Source organism: Pygocentrus nattereri, chromosome 27 (genome assembly GCF_015220715.1).
Source record: "Pygocentrus nattereri isolate fPygNat1 chromosome 27, fPygNat1.pri, whole genome shotgun sequence".
NCBI classification, from domain to species: Eukaryota; Metazoa; Chordata; class Actinopteri; order Characiformes; family Serrasalmidae; genus Pygocentrus; species Pygocentrus nattereri.
This window is the reverse complement of record NC_051237.1, coordinates 27,543,296-27,554,287: the sequence shown is the minus strand read 5'-3', so window position 1 is coordinate 27,554,287 and position 10,992 is coordinate 27,543,296. Positions and strand designations below refer to the sequence as shown.

General features: G+C 44.4%; 1 protein-coding gene across 7 annotated transcripts in view; it reads left to right on the top strand.

The window, feature by feature from the left end:
• Positions 1-10,992, top strand: part of si:dkey-81h8.1 (uncharacterized protein LOC100034657 homolog) — a 30,912-nt gene continuing 19,920 nt past the window's right edge. The window contains exons 1-6 of one of the 7 annotated variants that reach the window (XM_037535420.1): positions 26-110; positions 1,134-1,261; positions 4,542-4,805; positions 5,687-5,803; positions 6,495-6,551; positions 9,864-10,001. In XM_037535420.1, coding sequence (XP_037391317.1) covers positions 4,710-4,805; positions 5,687-5,803; positions 6,495-6,551; positions 9,864-10,001 — 408 coding nt within the window. In that variant the 5' untranslated portion in view covers positions 26-110; positions 1,134-1,261; positions 4,542-4,709. Of the gene's footprint in view, positions 111-1,071; positions 1,262-4,541; positions 4,806-5,686; positions 5,804-6,494; positions 6,552-9,863; positions 10,002-10,992 lie in introns of those variants that run through there. The other 6 variants (XM_037535418.1, XM_037535421.1, XM_037535415.1 and 3 more) reach the window with 6 other exon arrangements.

The window sequence follows — 10,992 nt, the reverse complement described above, 5'->3', positions numbered from 1 at the left end:
TGGTCTCTGGGCCATAAGGGGTTAAGAGCATCTTGGGACAGGTTTTGCTTTGGACTCCACCCCCATCTCTGCATCTCCATCACCGCTTCTGGTTGATCCAGACAGTGCAGGTAGGCTGCTCGTCTATTTTAATCCTAAAAGCTTAAAAAGGCGCAAACAGAAACTCCGTTTTGTTGATTTGGGCAGCAAATTGTTCCACTGCAGAGCGCGCGCATGCGCAGACGCGTTCTGGCGCATCCTGCATGAATAACTTGGTGCTGGAGGAATGTTTGTGCTGGTTTGGGTGGGATTTGGGTTTGGCTGCTGTTTTGAACTTAGAATCTGGACTTTATCGAGAACACGTAGTTTCAATGGCAAAGCAAGCGATGCGCAAACATCTGAGCTTTCCAAGTATTAACCCCCATGCAGCGCATATTTTGGTGGTTTTCTTGCTCGATTCAGCTCTTCAGCTCATTCTGAAGCCCCGGGTTGGGTTTTTAAAACTGTCCCAAGGCAGAAAGGCGCTTCAGTGAGCTGCAGTGCTTCTGTTTGCATTTCATTCCTCTGCGAAACACTCCCGGTACCCAGTCACTGGAGGCGCTAAAGCCCGTCGTCATGGCCTCCCTGCGGCTGCTTTGCTCAGCACTTGCAGAAAATGCCCGAGTCATGGAGGCTGCCCGAGCACCGCAGTGACGTAGCTGAAGTCAGCTTCTTGCTCGGATTTTTTCCGTTCCACCTTAAATGGTGCAACGGTTATACTCCGAGACCAGCTCCTTATTCTGAATTTTTCCGTTCCACCTTAAATTGTGCAGCATCTTCAGTCCGAGACCAGCTCCTTGCTCGGAACTTTTCCGATCCACCTTAAGTGGTGCAGCAGCATACATTCTAACGCATGTTCTACGTTCTAACATTGTGACGCTTGAGGCGCTGCCTCTTTTAAGGTGGAACGGAAAAATTCGAGAAAAAAAAAAGCTGGTCTTAGAGTGTAACTGCTGCACCATTTAAGGTGGAACGGGACAATTCAAACACGAAGCTGGCGAGTAAGGAGTCAAGTTCAGCCTCGCACTGCAGTGTGATATTTTTTCATCCAGGCACCGCCTCAATGCGGTACAGCCCCCACCCTGCTGGCTTTAACCACGTCTTCCCCTCCCCAGCACCACCCCCCAGGTAGGGCATCTCTGGAGGACTTGGGGCTGTAAAAAAGACCTGCTTTTCTCAGATGTCCCTCTGACCGCCTGCATCTGTTGTTCAGAGCCAGGGAGGCTGCAGTGTGAGCAGAGAGGTAAGCGTGGGGACACTGCTGTGTCTGGGCTGCTGGACCTGCAGTGCCTGCCTGGTGTCTGTCCTTAAGGTCATTCTCAGAGAGACCGGGTCAACAGCACTGCCCTCTGTAACCATAGCGATAATATTATCCTCTATAATGCTGTATAATAATTATATAGTAGTCTATAATATTTTCTTCGTGTAATGTTCCGGTACTGCTGCCCTTAAAACACGGTTCTTCAAGGGTTCTTTGGTACAGACAGCTTGTGTATAGAACCACAAACACTCAAAGAACCATGTGCATGCTCAAAGGGTTCTTCGCATGGTGAAATGGTTCTTCAGACGGATGGAGAAGGAGATGTGTATGGTTTTATATGACACCGAAAAGGGTTCTGCTGTTGTTGTCAAGCTTGGAGCAACAGAAGAACCACTTATAGAATCTTATACAGCACTTTCTGCATCAGTCTGAAGAACCATTTCACTATGCAAAGTTCTTTAAGTGTTCCTTTACTGGTGGTTCTGTAACCGTTATCTTAAGAACCCTTAAAGAACCAGGTTTTTTGAGGGCGTGCAGTATCCTGGAGGAAACTGTGCTAGCTGTCAAGAATAATGCATTTTCGTCTTCGTTGTAAATCATGTGACTTGACTAAAATTAGTAAACAAGTTTTTATAGGAATCCTATAGAAATTCCTTGTTCTCTGTTCACACTACTCTCGAGTTGAGTGTGTTTACATGCGCTTAATAATCCGATAACTGCAGAAAATCAGATTTTGTCAGTGATCTGATCAACACGGTAACGTGCACTAGAGTGATCGGATCATGGGGAAACCCCAGGTCCACAGCAGTCAGACAGTGATCAGATTTCTGCTTTACAACCAGCCAATAAGCTCACAGAAGAGGATGTGGCGTAAACCATAACGTGAAACTTCATGAGCAGCGTTTTTATTTATTTATTTATTTTAATTTTAAAAGCATCCAGCCATTTTACCTGAAAATATGAACGCACTTCATCTGGAAGATGAAGAATATTTAAATCCTTCATTTGGTCGAGAATGTGTTTGTATGTAGCGGCGCTGCCGCTTATTTCCGGTACCGCCGTCTGTTTTCACACGTGCTCAGACTGAGGAAGGCGAAAGAAATCAGAGTGAGAGCTCACAGCACTGAGAGATCTGATTACTGGGCTCAAATCCAGCCTCACTAACCGGTGATGACCAGAAGAGGACGGGTTCCTCTCAAGGCTTCTTCCTCCTGGTCTTAAGGAGTTTTTCCTTGCCTCTGTTGCCGCTGGTGACGCTCATGGGATCTCCGACCTGGATTTTTCTGTACAGCTGCTCTAAGACTGATATATGTAAATGAGCTCTGTTCTGATTGGCTTGGCCTGCAAGGTACCTCATTCAAAAAGCAGTGTGGGTTGAAATGCTCCTTATAATGTCAGTGTGTGTGTGTGTGGGCGGAGCTGAACTGCCTTAGACTGAAATGGGGGGGCGGGGTATATATGTAAATTAATTGTTTTTCATTGTTTTTCACAAAACAACTGTGTGGGCTTGGGAATGAAGAGTGGACACTTATTTCAAAGGACTGAGGAGAGTCAAAATGTTTACTCTGTCCACTCTTTCCCTTCATCCCAGCTTCCAGTCTTTTCAGGAGCCTCACTTTCAGCTCCTCAGAGAACCTGCAGACATGCCTCCAAAAGCTCAGTCTGAGAAGCTGGTTGTATTTTCTGAGGTGATCAAACCCGTTCAGTGGTGCTGAGGTCTGGACTCTGGGGCGGTCAGTCCATCGTCCAGCTTCTTTGTTTGATGTGTCCGTCTCCTTTTCTCAGCGAGGTTCTTCTTGATCAGCTACACGTCCTTTCAGACCCACAGCGCTGAGTGGTCTTCTCACAGTGGAAGGATGGACAGAAACACCTGTGGATGTTTTCAGATCTGAAGCAGCTTGATCTTCTCCTCTCTCTCAGAGATCAAAGCTTTCAGTGCTGTTTATCTGATGGGGGCAGGTTTGGGGTCGACCAGCTCTTCCAGGTGGTTGTCACATTTTTGGACTTTCTCCTTCCTAAAGCAAGTGGATTATCTTACATCTAACTCGCCTAAATGTCTCCTGAAAAATTAATAACTTGTACTTAATAGGTTGTTTCGACTGTATGATGCACCCATTCATTCACCCCAGAACTCTGTGCATATTTTCCCTTTAATGCAGCCTAAGGCCCCGTCCCATTTCATATTTTCACCCCTACCCCTTGTTTTTGAGTGTTGCCCCTTGTTCCTGAGCTACAGGGCAGTGGTTGAGATCTTCCTCTGAAATGAGACCCTCTAATAAAAGAGCATCACTTCATTAACAGCTACTAGCGCCGCTCTGTAGGCGACCCTGCCCGTCTGCAGGGACAGCAGAGGAGGGGAAAGTTCAGCTCCTCACTGCTGGGCTTTAGTTACATTTAGGGATCATACGCCTTCAAAGAGGGGGGCAGTTATTTATTATCACCCCCCTAATTCTTCAGTGATGTGAAGCTGAAGTCAGAGATTCTCCAGGTTCTTGTTTGGATTTTCCACCTTAAATGGAGCCGCAGTTACATTCTGGTGCTTCAGGTGTCAGAACTGCTGGACTATTTAAGGTGGAATGGAAAATGTAGCTAGTTGGCTACCGAGACATCAGCATGCTATTAGTGATTTTTAAAAATAAAATGATAAAATTTTAACTGAAAAAATTCTCACATCTGTGGGTTTCTTGTTCTCGATTTTGGCTGGTTGTTTTTTTCTCACATCACTCTATCTCAACAAAAATCGGGACTCGTTTACGGTATTTGGCAGACGCTCTTATCCTGATCGACTTACACTTCCGTCTTTTTTTACTACATAGGTCGGTGCAAGTGGTGTTGGGAGTCTTGCCCAAGGACTCTTATTGATATTGATATAGTGTAGGGTGGTTACCCAGGCGGGGGATTGTACCCCAGTCTACAGCACAGAAGGCAGAGGTGTTACCCACTACACTAACCATCCCATGTCTAGGGGTAGGGACACCTTACCCCTAGACATGACTGCACAAAACGGAGGGGTAGGGCTAAGTGGTTGGGACGAGGGGTGAAATGGAACTGGGCCTAAATTTGCCAGACGGTGCGAAATATTCACAATGCAGCATTTGACTTCAGTTTCATGTTTATGACCTATACATTTTTCCCTATATATATATATATATATATATATATGTGTGTGTGTGTGTGTGTGTGTGTGTGTGTGTGTTTTAATGTTCTTATGCTTTTATGTCTTTACCCCTTCACTTTCTTCTGCTCATTTTCCTTCATCCAGGATTTTTCCCTTCATTTTTTCCTTCTCTCCACCTCTCTCCATCTCTCTGACCCTCGCTTATCCTCATCCTTCTCCTCCTCTCCATACTCTCTGCACTCCACACCACATCCATTATCTCAGACCACCATCCATTTAGCATAGACCTGCTGTTTGATACCGTTCAGAAGAATGGGGATCGAGAGTCAAGGTCCGACGGCCCCTGCAGGAAACCTGACCGCCCAGCAGGTGAAAACTTTCCAGAAGATGGAGCCGAAGGCCCTAGGGGTGAGTCACAGCTCTCAGCAACACGTTAACTCCAGATACAACATGGATAATGTTAATATAAAGACTGGCAGCATCTGAGGAGACTTCACACCAACTGAGATGCATGCTGGCCAGTCACGTCCTGTGATAAACAGAAGTTAGAATAATTAACCCTGTAAAAATGCACGGACGCGTGAATTTGAAAGGTTTTAACGTTTAATCAGAGGAACCTTCACTCAGGAACGTGTTTTAGAAGTTTAGCTCTTCTTGGCTTTTTAGGCCAAGTCCCATTTCAACTCTCAGCCCTACCACTTAGTCCCACCCCTCTGTTTTGCGTGTTCACGTCTAGGTGTAGAGGGTCCCAGTTTTTGTTGAGGTAGAGGGAAGGGTTAGAGCTGCATGACCATCCAAACAGAGGTTTTCCAGAGACTCCAAACAGAGAGGGAAAAAAGAAAAACCAGCAAGATGTGATAGTGAGGAAATTTCACGACTGGACTTGCTGCACAGGTGGCGTCCGATCACGGCACCACGCTGGAATTCACTGAGCTCCTGAGAGCGACCCATTCTTTCACTAATGTCTGTAGAAGCAGTCTGCAGGCCGAGGGGCTCGGCTTTATACACCTGTGGCCATGGAAGTGACTGGAACACCTGAACTCAGTGATCTGGATGGTCGAGTTTTGACAATATAGTTTATGTAATATAGTTTATGTAAATGAGCTCCTTACAACTTAAATGTGAGTGGGTGGAGCTACATGGCTTTATGCTGATTAGGTGGATTTATGTGAATGCCCTGAGTCCTTTTACTGCTGTAAATATCTCTCTGAGAGCATAAAGGACATTTTTACATTTTGAAGAGCGGCAATAAAAATAATTTGTGTTTTCTTTTCTTTTCTTTCTTTCAGTCAATCCAGATAATCATCGCAGTCCTCTGTCTGTGCCTGAGTGTCTCCATCCTTCAGATCTACTACGAGGTCCACTTCTATCCTGACGTCATCGTGGTGGTAGTGATCGTAGTGCAGGTGAGCTCGTTATCATTTCATTGTATATTCATTGTATATTAATCAGACATTGACCCTTAAATACACGTCTTTCAAGAGTTGTTCAGGTCATTAGCAACGCAGTGCTTAATACAAACAGGCCTACAAACTGCTAGAACAGTGTAAAGCGGGTTTTCTGAGAGCTGTGCCGCCCAGCTCTCGGCCGAAACCGTGAGATTGAGTGGAATTTGTCCATCATGGATAAATGGTTGCGCAAAATGCTTCAAGGGTTCTGCAGTAGAGATAATGGTCCTATACTGAACCAAGAAGACTCACTGAACTGGTGGCATGAGGGAAATGAATGGAAATCCAGTAGTGCATGGATCTTGAAGGAACCCTTGAAGGAACCCACCTAAAAAGGGTTCCACTATCATCATGAGTCAAAGAACATGACAACTTTTTGCTAAGAGTGAACAAACAGACATTTTTCTGTCTTTTTTTTGGTGTTTATTATATTGTGTTAATGTACAGCCAATATTTGATAGGCTACAGTTATTGTGTCATATTAATTGTGCATTTTAAATGTTTGGGTCATTTAAACGTTTCATGTTGTAAAGGTTGGGAACCGCTGCACTGGCCGGTTCACGTCACCGAATGCTGTTTTCAGAAAGGGGCAATAACAGTGCAGTAACCCATGCAGTGCTGAGGTGACCTCTCTAATCTGTTTCTGCAGCTGTTGGCGTCCGGCTCCATCCTGATCCATGCTGGCAGGTTTCCCTCTTTATTTTGGGTGAGTTACAGAAAGTGGAGCTGGTTTGGCTGCAGTGCTGGACGGTCAGATGTCCTTGGCTGTTTTTTTTAACTCAAAAGTGCTAAACGACTGGCAGGGGTCAACAGACCCTCTTCACAAGAAGCTCCGCTATTGCTATACAGACAGTTACTAACCTCAGAAATAGAGGCGTTCGTATCACTTCAGCTCACATCGGAACTGTTGTAGAACCAAACCAACAACAATGTGGGAGTCCAAACTAAATTAAAAGGACTTAAATGCTTTGTGGAAAAAATTCCTTCGAAGCTGTTCGAGCACCGTAACGTCAGCTAACAACTACAGACTGATCAATCGATGGATGTGTGAAACTAACTGTAACCAAGATGCGAGATAAGCCACGTTAAATCGTTAAAAATCGTTAAAAGTTTAAAAATAAACTCGGACAGATGTGGTCTTCACGTTTCTCGTCCGTAACACAGTGTGAGAATTCCATTTAATGTCCCTCCCTGTTGAAAAACGTCATAGAACCCATTAAAAGTTCTCACTAGTTGCCATTGGTCTTCTGTGTTTTCCTGATTGGTTGAAATCACAATGTAAATCCATCCATCCATCATCTTCCACTTCTCCGGGGTTCGGGTCGCGGGGGCAGCATCCTAAGCAATGAAGCCCAGACCTCCCTTTCCCCAGCCACTTCCACTAGCCCCCTGGGGGGGATTCCGAGGCGCTCCCAGGCCAGCTGGGCGATATAGTCACGCCAGCGTCTCCTGGGTCTTCCCCGGGATCTCCTCCCGGGTGGACTCGCCTCCCAGGAGGCATCCTAACCAGATGCCCGAACCACCTCAGATGGTTCCTCTCGACGTGGAGAAGCAGCGGCTCTACTCCGAGTTCCTCCCGGATGACCGAACTTCTCACCCTATCTCTAAGGGAGAGTCCAGACACCCTGCGGAGGAAACTCATTTCGGCCGCTTGTTTTCGCGATCTTATTCTTTCGGTCATTACCCAAAGCTCATGACCACAGGTGAGGGTGGGAACGTAGATCGACCGGTAAATCGAGAGCTTTGCCTTGTGGCTCAGCTCTTTCTTTACCACAACAGACCGGTAAAGAGCCCGCATCACTGCTGACCCAGCACCAATCCGCCTGTCAATCTCCCGCTCCCTTGTACCATCACTCGTGAACATCCCCGACCCAGAGAGGGCTCTGCACCCTTTCCCGCCTGAGAACCATGGTCTCGGATTTAGAGGTACTGATCCTCATCCCGGCCGCTTCACACTCGGCTGCAAACCGATCCAGCGAAAGCTGAAGTTCACGGCCTGATGTCCCCAATAGGACCACAATGTAAAGGATTCAAATAATTTGATCAGGTGTTTTGAGACTGATGTCAATCATGTCAATCCCTGCTTTTGTAAATGCTCGGCCACATTGCAAGTGAGGGTTGCCCTCAGTGTACTTCCGAGTCAAAATAAAGCTTGATTGATTGATTCCAGATGCATTTGTTCATTTCCTAATGGTCTCTAATGATGACCATTAAGCCAGTTCCCATTAGGAAACACAACTTGTGTTTTATTCCTGACGGTTCTAATCGTCTTCAGCATGGCTTCCGTAACCCGTTTGTTTTTTCTGCGAATAAACCTGACATTCCTATCGTATCGCCATGGTCAGTCTTATTTTGAAAGTTTCCATGTGTAACTTCCTCATTATCAGCATGGCAGTGTTAATATATGTTCAGTGTAAGTCTTCTTGTCCCACAAGATCACTGTTGTGGCAGAGCGGCACTGACACCATCGATAGTCTGGCGGTGCGGGTCAGGCTGGTCCTGCATGTCTGCAGCCAGTCCCTCCTCAATAAACTATCAAAAAGCTAAACCTGCACACATGCCAGCAGGGGGCGCTGGGCCTCCAGTGTCCATAGTTTCACATAAACACTGAATGAACATCTACTGAGCACTCGCTCTCTCAGATACTGGCAGGTTTTGAGGTAGAAATGAAAACGGTTCCACTGAAAGTGGCTGCAGCTGCACAACCTGCATTCAGTGTAACGTTAGTCTGCAGCGCTGAGATGCAGACACAGAGGCTTCTTCCTCTGTTTGACAAATTTTAATTCTTTATTAAATGCATAAACCCAGTTTTCTTCTGCTCATTGTCGGCTGGAAGTATTATTTTAATTTATATCATCATGTTTTTTTTAATTAATTTTTTTAATTTAGTTTCACCAAATCCAGTTTAACAGGACTAATTATGCTCACTTTAATGAAGCGTGCAGGTCTCCAGCGTGCTTTAGGTGCTGACGAAGCCCACAGTACACATTCTGTGACATATTATGACGAAATTTATCACAACTAGCATATATGAAGTGTGTCATGCCAAAATGCTTGAATATCCATTGGTGAAAAATTTCTAATGTAAAAAGTTTTTTGACAAAAATAACAGCCAACATGTGCAAGTACATATTTATTTCTCTAATAAAGGTGGTATTAATAATAATTTAGTACTGATATTTCTTTGTGTGCCTACTCCCAGCAACTTATTTCAAGAAGAAAAAGAAAAATCTTGAAAGTTGTTCTATTTACTTTTTTCTTCTTTAATTTTTATCATTGTTTTTATTCCTTTCATTTCTTTTATTGCTATTTTATTTATTTTATTGCTGTCAATTTATCATCTTACATCTCCTATTTCTTTTACTTCGTTCGTTTATGTTTCTGTTTGTTTCGTCCTTATCTACTTGTTAAGGTACTATTTTTTTCTTTATTATTATTTTAATACTTTATTGATTTTAACAATCTATTGCTACCTTCTTATTATTAAGTTTTACTATTGGGATTTTTATTATTTTATTATAATATTTGATTTATTTTTACTGTCCAACTTCCCTGTACTTGATTTCTGTGTTGCTCGACTACATCGTAAATGAGGGTCTCCCTCAATGATTAATTGAAGGTTGATTGATTGATTGATTGATTGATTGATTGATAATGGAGGGACATCCAGTCAGGTCCTTGTTCAGATTACTGTGCAGCTGTAATTGCCACTGGTTGTTGTTTACAGCTGTTCTATCCTAAGTGAAATCTCTAAATTAACAGTACCCATCACATTCACCAGCATACTGTGAGGTAATTCATCATGATAACAGTAACACCATCATACTGCTCTGCCCTGGGTGTGATTACCCACCAGACAGTCCTAAGTGTTCTATAGCTTTCCAGTTTGCATTGAAGTCCATGTAGTTACTGAATAATTAACCTTAGAATGCAATCAGCCTTAGATGTTATGGGGTTAAACCCAAGTGTCTCCACGTCTGTCCTGGTGCATTCACTGCTCTTTTTTCTCTGTGTAAAGGTAAAAACCACACTGGTTGTCCACCTGGTGAGCGCTGCGTTCGCCACGGCGATGCTGGGCCTCCTGTCCCGACACCTGCCCTACCGCCAGGACTCCTACCACTGCGAACACTGCCGCAGACTGGAGATATACGCTGTGGTAAAACATGCAGAACGTACACGCTTCTCTTTTCACTGCCCAGTGGATGCATGAAAGGGGCAGGAGAGCATTTCAGTGTGCATGACCAACTGATGACAGAGGTTCACTAGTTAAAAGTCAGCTAACAAGCTTTTGGGGTGGAATGCTCTTTATTACTGTACGAGTGAAAACAGTACGTGCTGCAACTCACTGAATGTGATATTTAGTGTTATGCTGCATTTACATTGGTCCAGGCCGTGAACTCATCTCCCCCTCTTCTGTGGGCTGCGTGGAGTTGCTGGTGTTTCTTACAAAATTTTATTAAGTTAAATCTTAACATTTATGTATTAATTGCTGAAGCATAAAATCAGCATGGTGTATATTAGAGATCGGCAAGAGCCTGATACTAAAGCCTGAGCCCAACCACAATGAAAAGAGATGAATCTAGGTCACGTTCAGAAAATGCTAAATAGAGCTGTGTAATGATGTGATAGAGAAAAAAGTCCTCCTATATACAGTCAATCCATCGAGTTGTCAGTGTGGTTTTGTAGGTTAGTCTGGTTTATATATATATATATATGCACCCTGATATTTTGTTACTAAACTGTCTAATAGTTTAATCAGAATAGAATTTGTCCGTGTAAACACATCGGTTGGAATAGTCTAGTCCAGTTGAGGCCATTCGGAATACAGTTTCTATCCGACTGATCGAGGTGGGTAATCCTGTAAACAATCAGTTAAATAGAAGAATAATATCCGTGTAAACTCCTGTATCCGATTACATTCCCTATCGGAAAGTTTCAGTCCGTTCTGCATGAGCGTCGCGTCACAGTGAGAGTTCATACCGTTCAACACGGCGGAGCAGAAACTGGTCTGCAGAGGAGACGAAGTTCATGCTCTGATCTTTAAAAGACGGCGGTGGGACGGACGTCCAGCTTATGCGTCTCAGAGCACGACGTCTTCCTCTCGGCCTTCTTTAATAAGGACGTGTGAAGGACGTTTTCCTGAGTCT